At 51.4% G+C, this 13,600-nt stretch overlaps 1 protein-coding gene across 1 annotated transcript; it reads left to right on the top strand.

Moving 5' to 3' along the window:
• Positions 1-2,045: 2,045 nt before the first annotated feature.
• Positions 2,046-12,666, top strand: KMO (kynurenine 3-monooxygenase). The gene is made up of 15 exons (XM_009920941.2): positions 2,046-2,200; positions 3,415-3,484; positions 5,067-5,164; positions 6,135-6,224; positions 6,471-6,519; positions 7,281-7,368; positions 8,027-8,192; positions 8,715-8,786; positions 9,335-9,456; positions 10,844-10,991; positions 11,466-11,523; positions 11,640-11,722; positions 11,995-12,096; positions 12,184-12,243; positions 12,445-12,666. The coding sequence occupies exons 1-15, from the start codon at positions 2,147-2,149 to the stop codon at positions 12,610-12,612; spliced, it is 1,428 nt and encodes a 475-aa protein (XP_009919243.1). The 5' UTR covers positions 2,046-2,146; the 3' UTR covers positions 12,613-12,666.
• The last annotated feature ends 934 nt before the right edge of the window (positions 12,667-13,600 follow it).

Below are 13,600 nucleotides of genomic sequence, written 5' to 3'. Positions count from 1 at the left end.
TCTTCAGCACATAAATCAAACACTTTTCCTTTCTTTAGTTTTCCTGCTAATTTTCAGAGGGCAGGCTTTAATCCGAGCCCATGCTATCCTGTTCTTTTTGTTTTCACTTAGGACTCCTCGGAAGGCTTGCTCAGAGTTTTAATCAAGCAACACTTTTTCATGCTCTCAGCAGCCTGGTGGTGTTTAATACAGAAAGATAAACAATGAATTAGTAGTATTTTCTCAATGTCTTCCTACCTTCTCCTGTTTTTAAAGTGGAGAACATCTTTACGTTGGTTTTGCCTGGTGCAGTTTGTGAGTGAATCTGATGAAGATAACTCAGGGACCTAAATTTTGTTTGGAATGGTTACCCAGAAGAAAAGATATCGCACTAGGTGTAGATAGTCCCTGATAGGCAAAGTTTAGTCTGGTTTGCCAAGAACTATGGTCAGCAGCTAAGGAGATAGGTTTGGCAGCAAGAAGCTGATGTGTATTATCTTGGAAGAAAAAACTTTCAATCTGTGGCCTATATACCGTACCACATAGCGCTGCTCACCAATGGGTCGGGTGCTTCCCCACGTGTCTGTGCCTTCTGCCTCTAGAGCAAAGTACATGACTGTGGCTGAGGCTTTTTGTGCAGAAAACAATATTATGAGACCAACTTTAGTTACACGACTGTATGCTGTGTTATCCACAAGAGTCCATTAATTAATTGGTATACCTTAAAGTGCTCCTATCAAATTGGTGAGCCAGGGTGGTGGAGTAAACTGTAAAGCCTACTGGACAAGCATGCAAAGGGTGCTGTGAGTGATATTTCCAAATAATAACTGTCACTGCTGGAAGCTAATGGTGTGCTCTCTGTGCTCTGAAAAGAATTAATGAATAATTTATTTACTATGTAAAACTTACCTTGCTCTTTGCCCTCTCTGCTCTGTTTTCTTTGCTCTGTGTGTGTGAATCAATCAGACAGTGTGGATCAATTCACTCCTGCATAGATCAGAGAAACCCAATGGAGGGTCTTCAGTGGTGACTCGTTCGGATGCAGTGGCAGGGCCCACGTGCACTAGTAGCCTTTAACAACCCCAACCAGACCCACCTGGGACCCCTGCCCTCCCCAAGGCCAGCAGTCCCATTTAAACTTGGGCCTGGGGCTGCTTGTGGGTCCTGTTGACCCTGTCCTTCATGTCCTCTCCTTGCGTGGTACTGCAGGCTGGGACTGTGGTGCGGCACTTGCTCCCCGTCTCCTCAGGAGCAGCTGGCCCTTGCTGCACTGGGAACTAGGGCATGCAATGGAGAATGGCTCTGTGCTTGTGCAGGGATTTGGTCTTGCTCCTTTGAGACATATCTGCTGTTTTGGGCTGTGCATTGCAGAGTTAGCAGTAAGTGGTAGTTAGTGTATGTTAATGTATGTGTTTTCACTGTCTGCTGTTTAATTATTGTGTGTAGGCTGTAATTGGCTCCTCCCTTCTAAAAGCTTACTGTATGCAGTGTTGGCTCAGCAGAGCACTTCCACCCAAGGATGGGCATGTGAAATGGTGCATGCAGAGACATCTCCTCATAGCCTCATCCAAGTCCTGGAAAGCTTCTGCAGATTAGGCATGGACCCTCTGCTCAACATCACACCCCAAAACGCTTGAGCCACACACAACTTCCTTGGGCGAAAGATGTCCTTGCGGATGGGATCAGACCCCTGGGCAAGCAGTGTGGTTCACATCCCACCCTCAGGAGAGTGCCCGTGAAGCTCCAGGAGTTATTCCGCATCATCCCACCGGTGCCTCTGCAGTTGCAGCCCAGTGAAGCACCAGCAAAAGCCTGGCAGATGCAAGTTCTCCTCCTGCTCTGTGCACATTTCCTTAGGAGGTCCTTGAAGACTGCAGAACTGCTTTACAATTTTTAAAAAAGGCCTTTTAATAAGGCCTGACTGAATAACACCATATTCACATCTCTTTACCTGAAGCTCAGTGTGGCTGGCCACACGGCCAGGCTGATTCACCGACAGTCTCTGCGTTGGGAGTTAAACTTTAATATGAACTGGGGGAGAAGAACGCAGGCGTGACTCAGCCACTCCCATCCTTTCCCTTCTCCTCCCCACTGGTGAGGGCAGTGCGGCAGGACAGGGAGTGGAGACACAGCAGTTAGAACCTGGGACCTGGGAGCTGCCACAGCGATGGAGCCCGGTGACCCACAGGGGAAAAGGGTCGCCATTGTCGGCGGTGGCCTGGTAGGAAATGCAATTTGGCTGCTGTGTGACTGAGTTTGCCAGAGAGCTGGAGCTGTAAAAGCATTGCTTGGATGTGGGGTGAATGTTTTTCTTAAAATCATTCCTCCTTCAGATGATGGGGTGTTATGGAGGAGTTGGTTAAGTTCCCACTGTGGGAGGCAGTGAGGCTCGTTTGAGCAGCTAGGACTTCGTAGGAGGAGAACGGCTCTTTCCCTCAAGGGAAAGCTTTGCTGCTGACATACCCCAGAGACGCAATGCATGTCTGTGGTTGGCACTTGCCTCTAACAGTGTGCGCAAATAAATCCCGCGGCCGAGAGTCCTTTTCTCAGAGGAAGGGATTTGGGAGGTCAAGCAGTGGTGCCCAGGTACACTAAATAACAGTCCTCATTTGGGCTGTCAGATCCTCCTGCCCCTCAGCTGTTTCTGGCTTTAACCAAGTCACTAATATGAAATGATTTGTGAGGACTGCGACTTGGTCAACACCAGGCTAAGAGGAAATGCCTTCCTCTGACCACTTTTGTCTGAGAATGGTTTTCCTCCATTGCTACTTGCAGAGTGTCTGACTCTAAAGGACAGCATGGAGCATTGCAGCACCTAAATCTCTCTTTTGATTTTTTGGCCATTAGCTTCTTGGTCCCTGTGCTGCTGGAAAAGAGTGATGACATAAGAGTCTGTAGTTCTGACAGCAATTAATGATGGAAATTAAACAAGAAAAAGACAGCCATCCATTTAAATAAGAAGCAGGACATATGTGTTCTGTCCTTATTAAGGTAACATCTTGCTTTTGCACAGGTCTAGCTTCCCCCACTGTGTTCCCAAGGGAATGCTGCAGCATCCTGAATTCTATTGAGGAAAGTATAGTCTGGAGAGGAGCAGGGAGCTTGCCTGTACCAGCTCCTGTTGTCTCTGCCTGAAGGGGTTAGCCCAGCTGCAATTAATCACTGCATGTAAACAAGCCCTGAACTTGGTATGACTTTGTATGATGAGTTTTGATGGGTGACACTTGTCCTGGGGGCTCTGCAGGCACATCTGGCGTGAAAGAGGACTTCTCTTCAGGAAGAAGTCCTCTAAGGTTCTTGATCAAAGGGTCTTCCTATATATATGCTGAGCTGCGTTCCCTGACTGCTGCTTTCCCTTGATGCATCTCAGTAGTGATCTGTGATATAGCTACTAGTGAAACTTTTCATCCACCGTTCCTGATCCTTCTCTTGTAGGTGGGTGCATTAAATGCCTGTTTCTTTGCTAGACGAGGTTTCCATGTTGACGTTTATGAAGCCAGAGAAGGTAAGTTCAGCCTGATCATTACTGCTTTATTAATGTTTCTGTCCCTTTATTGATAACAGTTCTTGAAGAAGCAAAAGAGGAACTGTGTGAGCTCACTGAAACTGCAGAAGAAAAATGAAATCTGAAAGTGTGGTACTTTGGGGATATTCTTTTCACTCTTCCCTTTAGCTCCTGTGGTGGGGAGGAGCATTTATCTGAAATACGTTGTCTTGTGTGAACGCACCCTTCAGCTACTAAAACCCTTTTTTACATTCTTGGCTTAAATATTGATTGAAATCCTCACCTTTGAAAAATGGTCTCTGCGTGAAGAATTATAGCACAGTGCTGTTGAACCAAGCTGGGTCAGAAGTTTGGAAGCTACAGCTGTTGTTAATGCTGCAGCATCTCTGTTAGGGTTAAAAACATCCACTTGACTTGTAACCACTGACATCAGTGGTGAGGAGGGCTGGTGGTGAGAGGAGCAGAAGGAGAGATGGAATGCTTTCAGGAAGTCTCCAGCTCCGCAGGACACCACAACAGAGAAATGATGATTTGAAGCCCAGGTGCCACCTGAAAGGGAGAGAAATCATTTGCCTCCAATGTCTATCAGCTGACAGACAAATAAAACCTGGGCAGAGATGGCAAGCCAAGCAGCAGATGAGAATGACACCATGGAAGCTGACACTCAATGTGCAGTGAAGGGAAGAGGAAGCCCCATCTGACATGTGGTCTCTGTGGTATCTGTTCCCACTTGGGCAGATGTTGGGATGGGCAGTTCTGCTGCACAGCTCCTGGCTGGGCCTGTCCTGAGTCCTGCACACAGCTCTGGGTCCCTGCTGCAGAAACAGGGGGGCTCACAGCAGCCAGCCCCAAGCAATGCCAGCAGGCTGCAGGCTCAGAGCAAGAGCAGACGGCTTCTCACTGTGGTTTAACTGTTAAACTCTTTGCTGGATGTTGTATATGCTACAACTTTCACATGTTCAAAAAGCCTCTGGTTGCTTTTACCTGTCTTCTGAGTTGGATGGATTTTACTGCTCTGCTCCAGTTTTTGGCCCATTGCTCATGCTGAGATGCAAGCCTGAAAGCTATTGGGATGAGGTTCTGCCACAGGCGCTGGCCAGACAACCCAGGAAGCCTGAGTGAGGCCATTCAGAGGAGGAACATGCCAGTGCCGAGACCCTTCTATCTGAACAGCAATTGGGAAGGTGATCTGCCAGTGTCCCAAAAAGCATCAGCCTGTGGGTCCCAGCAGAAGCGTCAGGCTTTCATTGCTCAGCTCTCTCCACTTAGAGGGGAAATGGCTCTTAGTGATAATGTGCCCCCCAGCACTGTGGGGAGCTGTCAGGATCTGGCGTTCCCTCTGCAGCACTTGGCTGCAGCTGCTTCTTCCAGAGGTAGCATGGAGGAAGCAGCCCTCAAAGCTGCTCAGCCACCTTCCTGACATCTGAACATGCCTTTTGATACCTGTCCTCTCTGCACGCAGAGCAGGGGGTCGGGACCTCCCCACTGCCCTGCCTGCTATTGCTGCAGGGATTTTGGGAGATGCCGCCCACACCGGACTGTGATATTGGTGTCTCCATAACCAACTGCTCTTTCCACACAGATATCCGGGTGGCCAACTTTAACCGTGGCAGAAGCATTAACTTGGCCCTGTCCCACAGAGGACGCCAAGCCCTCCGAGCCGTGGGGATGGAAGAGCAGGTACCCTGGCAGCTTCTGTGGGTGGTGGGCTCTCTGTGGTTAAAAAGCTGTTGACTTCAGCCAGTGATGGACGGGCTCTCTTCTGCTCCCCAAGCACACAGGGGCCACTGCAGGGGTAGCTCTGCTTTCGTGAGGGTGGAGGTAGACCTCTCCCATTGCATGCCCGCAGCCAGGCTCTCCACTGTTTCATAGCACAGCTGCCAACGGGGATCTCCCCAGCCTGGGGGCAGCACCCAACCCCAGGCAGCTGGGCCCTGCTCGCGGCAGAGGGTGCTTCCCTGGGAGACCAACACTCAGACATCACCTTCCAGTGTTTGCCTCCACGCTGTGTTCTCCTCCCTCCTGGATGGTGAGGGCAAATTGGGCAGGAGTAGGTGGACTCCCAAAAGAGCTGAGTACCAGCAGGATGCAATAAAAGTGGCCGGTTTCCCCACTGACATGCCTGTATTTGTATTTTCCCACAAAACCTTGAGCTTTGGGCTGACCCCTGAAATCTGTGCACACCGACTTCTGCACAGCACGGTTGGCTCAGAACCCAGCACTCCTCTGCAGGGTGCTCGCTACCATTTTAACATCCAGCTGTTGGCAGTGGTGGGATCTCCTGGCCCCTGGCTCCCTGCAGAAGAGCCCAGGCTTCAACAGCTCATATCCCAGCACCAGGATGTAATTTGGCTGTCATCCCCTGCCTTGTCCAGCACCCTGGGACTTTTCATGTCGCTTCTATCCAAAAATAATTTCCCCCTGATTTTTATGAGAATGAGCTTCTAAGTAAAATGTAGTGACTTGGCATTGAGAGCCCTGTAAAATTTTCACCAGTAACTTGGATAACCACATGAAAACGTATGAGCAGAGACCATTCCATTCTGCCTGAAGCACGGTGCGTGGCGGGGATGGCGCTTGGTAACTTGTGCCTTCCCCTCAGCAAATCAGTTTTGGCCAGAAGGCTGGGTTGTGTTCCCTTTCATTTCAGATTGTGTCCAAAGGCATTCCCATGAGGGCAAGGAGGATACATACGCCTTCAGGGAAGAAGTACTCCATCCCCTATGGGAAGAAGAACCAGGTACCGGTGTCATGCTGCCACCGTGAAGATGTTTCGCAGAGCATGAGGGGTCTTTGAAGGCATTTGTAGCTGTGTGTGATGGACAGCCTGGGGCTCATGCTCTTAGAAAGGACGCTGTGAGCAGCAAGGGGATTGCGTGACCCCTGGTTTTGACAGGGTTGTTTGGAGAGGGTGGTGTTTCTCTTCTGGCCATGCAGAGCATCCTTCAGCAATGCCTCCTGAACCCCGTGTTTGTTTGCCTTGCAGTACATTCTCTCTGTGGACAGAGCAAACTTAAACAGAGAGCTGCTAACAGGTAGGTTGCCAGGTCTATTTGCAAACACTTTTACACCCTGTTCACTGAGGATTTAGGGTTTGCCCCATGAACTCTGGGCCCAGGCTGTCTTTGCTTGTGAGTTCTGCATAACCTGGCTCTCAGAAAGTGCAGATGTGAACTAGGTGTGTTTTTAAGAAGAAAATCTGTGCTGTTTTCCTGCTGCTTCTCTGATACAAAGGGATATTCAAACAAGTCCCCCCAAGGCTTTTCTGCAAATGCAGCTCTCCCGCATTCGCCCTCAAGTGGGATCTGCCTCTGGTCCCTGGCTCCTGGCACGGCTGTCTGCTCCCAGAACTTCACCAGCCAAAGCAGGAGATAGATACTTCCTCAGCCTTGCCACGGTTCGTGGCATTTTCCACAACCCCTGCTTGTACAGAGACAAATAGAAATTGGAGCACTGCAGCAAGGTATGTAATCAGGCCAGGCCAAATTTCCCCAAATTTCCCATTGACTACAGGCACCTCATCCCATCCTGAAATACAATGTAGTGACGGTGGAAACAGATCAAAGACTCATGTCATTGCGGGAAAGGAAGAAATCTTTGCAGGATTCCTTGCACTTTTTAAATAGTATTCAGCAGAGTTGACCAAATGCAGTCCTAGTGAGCCCAGCCTGCCACCCATCACTCAACACAGCAATCTTATTTGCTTTAATGGCAAAAGTCCCTATAATTTAGGGATCCCTTGGAAATATTTCTGGGGTCACAGTACAAGCTTCTACATTTAGTTGTCTTTTCACAGCTGCTGAGAAGTACTCCAACACTAAACTGTACTTTGGACACAAGCTCCTGGGTTGCAACGCAGAGTTGGGGAAGTTAACCATACAAAGGTAGTCCCTGCGCAAGCCCGGGATCAAGTGCTGCGTTCAGTTAGTTTCTGCTTAATCATTCATAAAACCTCAAACAATTGAGCAATCTCAGTTTGAAACTAGCATGTTATTCCTGAGCGGGCAAAACTTGGTGTCAGCTTTGGAAAGGAGACACATCAAAGCAGGATTCATGGGGAGGCTAACAAACCTTTAAGCAACTCGCTAACCCCCCAGCAGCCTGGCAGCAGGCTAGATACATGCTTGATGACCTGTGCAGGGAATAAATGTGCCAGTCTCCACAGCGCTGGTTTTCAGGGGCAGATTGCTCGTCAGGGAGGGAAGCTAATGACCTTGTTTCATAGTTGTGTTAAGTTCTGGTCATGCACCCTGTCCACCTGGGGATGCAGGCTCTATGAAATAGCAGCATTATCCCAACAGTGCCTATTGCATTCTTGGGCAGATCTGGCAGAGTTATGCTTTTGATAACCTACAGGATAATTACTTATCCTAACACTGAGCTTCCTAGTCAGTGAAAGCCAATCTTCCCTCACCCTAGAAGATTAATAACACTGGAGGTGGCCCCGGCATTTTGCAAAAGGCAGAACCACTGTGTGCAGCAGTGCGCAGCTGACCTGGACTTACAGCAGGATTGATCCAAGGGACTCTCTCTTGCTTTCAGGTCTGACCAGCGGCCCTTGGAATTAATCTACGATCTTATCGTGGGATGCGATGGAGCCTTCTCAACAGTCAGAAAGCAGTTCATGAGGCAAACACGCTTTAACTACAGTCACGAGTACATTCCTCATGGCTATATGGAGCTGACCATCCCTCCCAAGGATGGAGACGTAAGTGTGCCTCTCCCAGGGGCTGCTACCACCCTTGCAGGTGGGACATCCTGCTCCCCTCTCATGGTGGCTCTGCTACAGCAGCTCTAGAGAAGCTAGTTTCTTGCCTGGGGCTCAGCCAAGGGATTAAAACTTTCCTAGGAGAAGGCAGGCATCTCTTCCTCTTCCGGTGGTGGGGCCAATGTCTTGGTACCTGGCTGTAAAAATCCTGGAGAGCCTGCCCCGGAGCAGCAGAATTAACTCTAGCTCTCAGAGGTCCTGGGGATTCAGGGACTTGTCTGTGAGGACATCAGTAATTGCAAACCAGCAGATTTTTGCTCATCTTTCCTACCCTTTCCTCTTGCCCTTGCTCTGCGTCTCCCTGAAGCATCAGGTACCAGAAAGGAGCCCTGTGGTCATTGTGACTTCTCATGGGACAAAGGATGGGAACTGGTGTGCTGGTGTGGAGGGGAACCAGAGGCTGGGCTGGGGAAGCTAAGCAGGGCGGGTCAGGGACACAAGGCAATTTTCCTTCTCTTTCAGTTTGCCATGGAACCAAACTACCTCCATATCTGGCCGAGAAACACCTTCATGATGATTGCACTGCCCAACATGGTGATAACCCATGTCCATGCTCCTTTGGGGCATGGGATGGAGCTTGTGGGGATGAACTGGCTGTAGTGGCAGGCATGTGGCAGGGACTGGGAGGGCCAACAGGGTGCCAGGAGGTACCCCCAGCCTGTGCCAGGCATCCCACAGCTGGGGGGGGGTGTGCAGGACAGGACCCCCAGAGCCAGCCCTGCCCCACACCACTGAGCAGGTACCTGTGCCGCCTCTCTCTGCCCACGCATCCGAGCCCACGTGAACCCCCTGAAAACCAGCTCTCTGCAGCTGGATGTTATAAACCAGGTACAGGAGTACCAGGGCAGCGTGCCAGACCCTTGCTGGCAGATCACACACTGCCTGTTTCTGCCTCCCCCCTGCCTGCCCCCAGCATGTGCAAGCCCACCATGGGAAATGGGGTGGCTGGGCGCTCGTCCCTGCTGCACAGGTGGGTTGCTGCGATTGCCGTGTGACAGGCTGGGCGCTGAGCTGCTGCTCCAGGTGTCAGGTGCTCTCTATGGCCTCTGGGCTTCTTTCTGACCTTCCTCCCCGGCTGGCAGGACAAGTCCTTCACCTGCACGCTCTTCATGCCCTTTGAGGAATTTGAGAAGCTCACAACAGGCGAGCAAGTGCTGGGTTTTTTCCAGACCTACTTCCCAGACGCCATCCCCCTCATCGGAGAGTAAGTGTTCCCATTTCCCCTTCTTGCTCATCAGCACAGTGCCATGAAGCCAGGGGATGCATCCCCACCTAGCCTCGGGGTCCCAGTGACAGAGACTCCACTGAAGCTGGCGGCCCAAGGGGTTGTGAATGCTGTTGGGGTGGATCCCCGTGGCCTGTAGGTCTGAAGGAGGGGGAGCAAACAGACCGGGGTCCGCATTGCGTCCATGCTGGAATAGCAGGCTCAGCAGCAGGATGCAGCCCCATCCCACGGCAGTTTCTGATGGAGTCACACTGAAGCACTGCTCTGTCCCTTGGAGGCACAGCCCAGGCCCTGCCATTGCAGGAGCGAAGAGCAGATCAACTCCTGCCGGTTTCGTATTGCTGTTAAAGGTTTTGAACTCAAGGGAGGGATTAGCTGTTCATAAGCTGTGGGTTTTTGACATTAGAGGTGGGTGAGCAAAGTGAGTCTACTAGAGCGAAGGTAATGGTTGCACACTGAAACCAGCAGCTTGAAGGTGGTCCCGCTGTTCAGATAGCTGGGTTGCACAAATGTTGGGATTTTAGCTAACGGACTGAGAAAAGCTGGGCTTGGCAAAAACAAAAACAACCCCCAAAGCCCACTGTGCTGACTAAACAAAGTCTGGGACTTATTGATTGTATGGCTAAAACAAATATCAGAGCTGTGAGACGCAAGAACAGGCAGTTCCCAGTGGCATGCTGCTCCCCAGGCAGTGGGGACCCTCTCGCTGCTGGGCAAAGAGCACAAGGAAGAGCAGCAGCACCAGAGCCAGAGCATCCTGCTCCTCCTGGGGGCCCCGGTGGGAGCAGGGACCGGGACCAGCCTTTCCAGCACACGTCCTGATGGCCATGGCTCTGTTCAGTGTGTCCTCATTTTCCTGTAAAGAGGGAAGTTCCAGCCGGTGGGAGCTCCAGCCCATGCTATTAATGCTTCTGCTTTGCAACATAGTTTATCTGTTATGGGCTTTTTTTGGCTGAGCAAGGGTCTCCGATGTGTTAGGCAGTTTCCTTTCCTCTTAAGGAGAGTGTATCACAGGGCTTCATATAAACTTAGGTATCCTCCAGTATAGCCTTCCTACAGTGACTGACATCCACCACTGCTTGTGGTAAGAGGACTGAGATGTTAATTACACTCTTACTCATGGTCAGGTTGTGCGCAGAGCTTGAAACCTGCAGACAAAATATTTGGTCCATAGGAACAAGTTAATGAAATAGGTTTTCTGGCTTCCACGTTTTTCCCAACACAAATAGCCTAGTGAATAGGCTTGGGTTTTGCATCCCAACGCTGACAGTGCCCGTGGCCGTCTTCCTGAGCTTGGACATGGCATGACTTGCTCTTCTTGTCTCTTGTGGTCCCACAAGTGAAGTATTTGTTGTTTTGCCTGAAGGCGAGAGCTGAAGCACGATTACTTTTTGCTGCCAGCCCAGGCCATGATATCTGTGAAGTGCTCTTCCTACCACCTTGCTTCCCGATGTGTGCTGATGGGAGATGCCGCGCATGCTGTTGTGCCCTTCTACGGACAGGGCATGAATGCAGTAAGTTCATGGCTGGCCCTGGGCCATGTCAGTTGGGTCCCCACTCTTTTCACCCAGAAATGCCTGGGTTTAGAGTGTAGCTCCATAGAGTTCATGGGCTGGCCTGTCCCACAGCCTGATGTCCTCAGCTTTGGCAGGTGTTGGAACTCCCCTCCGGCACCTGGCTGCTCAGTAGGACCTGGCTGTCCTGTGGGGAGGAGAGGGGATGAGGCCAGTGGTGCTGCCTTCCCATGGGGCAGAGGACTGCGTGGGAGGGGGGTCCAGCACACCAGGCCGAGGCTGCCGGGAAAGGTAAGCCCCTGGATCTCTCTGCGAGACCCCTGGCAGAGTGGCCTGGAGTAAGACTCCTGCTCTGAAGCTGTGGTCAGTGGGACACTGCACATGCAAACAGCTACACTAGCTAAGCATCCGTGAGGGCACTTCTCATGAACGCATGGTTCCTTCTGCCTATTTACCCTCTAATTTTCCTCCCAGGGCTTTGAGGATTGTCTGGTCTTTGATGAATTAATGGACCAGTTCCACAATGACCTTGGTGAGTGAGCTGGCCAGGGAGGAGGAGCGAGAGTAGAGGAGGATCCCTCTGCAGCTGAAGGCAGCTGGATACCCTGCTTGGGGAGCTGCCCGTGAGCTGCCACTTTATTCTCCCAGGTGCCTGCCTCCCTGAATTCTCCAGGCTGAGGGTGCCAGATGACCATGCAATCTCGGATTTAGCCATGTACAACTACATAGAGGTAGGCGAGCCACGCACAGACTTGTGGTCCCATGGGGCATGCAGACAGCAGCACCTTGTTAGGATGCACACAGCGGGCAGGGTCTCTGGCAAGACTCTGGTTGGGCTCTCATTCCAGCAGACTTAGGCTAAAGAGCTCCTTGGAAGTGCTGCTGGGGCTGGGGAGGCTCTGCTCCCTGCGGTGACCCCCAGGACAGGCGGTGGGACAGCTAGCAAAATGCAGGGGGCTCTGCCAAGACACCCTGCAAAGGGGTGATGGTTGCCCTGTTGCAGATGCGCAAGCACGTGAACTCAACGTGGTTCATTTTCCGGAAGCACGTGGACAACTTCCTCCACATCCTCATGCCTTCCACCATTGTCCCGCTGTACACCATGGTAAGGCCAGCACCTCGGTCCCTGCTGCCTGAGCTAGCTCCTCCTGGCTGACTTTGAGGTGGTGATGTGCTCCTGCAACCCTCCTAGGTGACCTTCACCAGAATTCGCTACCATGAGGCACTTCAGCGCTGGAAATGGCAGAAAAAGGTTGGTCAGCGGTGGTGCCCATCCTCCCCATGCCATGAGCCTCGTGAGCTCCACATCCTGCACGCTGGCACTGCTCAACTGCAGGGGGGGAGCTTTGGTGGTGGGATATTGCCAGGTGGGCGCAGGTGTGAAGACTTTGCTTGGTGCTGCAGCGTAGGAACAAACCTCTGATGACACTGGGGTTTCTCTTTGCACTTGCAGATAATTAATCGAGGGCTTTTTGTCATGGGGGCAGCAGGACTGTGTGGCACCTACCTGCTCATAAAGTGGGTGGCACGGAACTTGGACGTCCGCCTGGGAAACTTGTGGGGCTGGTCCCATTATCTCAAGAATATTGGAAATTTTCCCTTTGGCACACAAGTGGCTTAAATGTAAGGGGAGCTCCCGGTTGTAATAAAAGTGAAGGCATGGGCTGTTGCCTCAGCTGAGTGATCTTGACTCTTTTGGGATGTGGCCTGGCAGGTCCTGCAGCTCCTCTCCTGGGAGCAGTGGTGGTCCCTCTCCCCAAGTGAGAGGAGCCCATTGGGGCACAGAGTGCCCAGAGAGCCCCTGCAGTGGCTCAGGTGTATCTCTGCCTCATCTCAGCAGCCTTGTCTCGAGTGATGCAGTGTGTCATGGGCTGGGTGCGGGTTTTGTGTGCAGTAATGGGCGGAGCGCGTGCCCTCCCAGCCAGCAGGATGGCCACTTGAACCGGTTGGGGTGTCCCAGCCCATACTGCTGACTTCTGCTCTTACCAAAATCAAGTCAACATCTTCACTTGAAAATCAGCTGGTTTCCTCCTCACCACAAGTCAAAAAAAAATATGGTTCAGTTATTCTTGGTGGAAATGAAACAACTTTAAGAAAGCATCTCCTGGGGCAGTGCTTAAAGCCTGGAGAAACGGCCATGCCACACCTGGCTGAGAAATACTGACTTGCAAGCCGGTCTCCCCAGAGAGACCACCAAGCCTTTGGGCTAAAGCAAAACCAGGGGCCTGAAGGACCCTTCTTAGCTCACTGTTTGCCCTCTGGGCTTTTGCCCGTGCCCTAGCATATACTTCTGTCTGATGCAATTACCAATCATACTTCTTTTTGAAAAAGTCTGGATCTCTCATTGATTTTCTCTAATTGTCCTCTGAAGCACATATGTGGTTGTACTTGTACTGCACACACTACAGCAGCAGTAAGACCTGCAGCTGCTGACGGGGGAGATAGATAGTCTCTTCGTGTTCCAGTAACAGCCTCTGCCTGCGTCCCTGGCGATGGGCATTCCACCCAAGACCCAGAGCCCTTAGAGGTACCTCTGCTGTCTTTGTGCAGCCAGGTGCAGGGTGCACGGGACCTACATTGAGTTGGGGGTCCTTGAGCCAAAAATAGCT

This window comes from Haliaeetus albicilla, chromosome 4, assembly GCF_947461875.1.
Source record: "Haliaeetus albicilla chromosome 4, bHalAlb1.1, whole genome shotgun sequence".
NCBI lineage: Eukaryota > Metazoa > Chordata > Aves > Accipitriformes > Accipitridae > Haliaeetus > Haliaeetus albicilla.
This window is presented reverse-complemented; position numbering and strand designations above follow the sequence as displayed.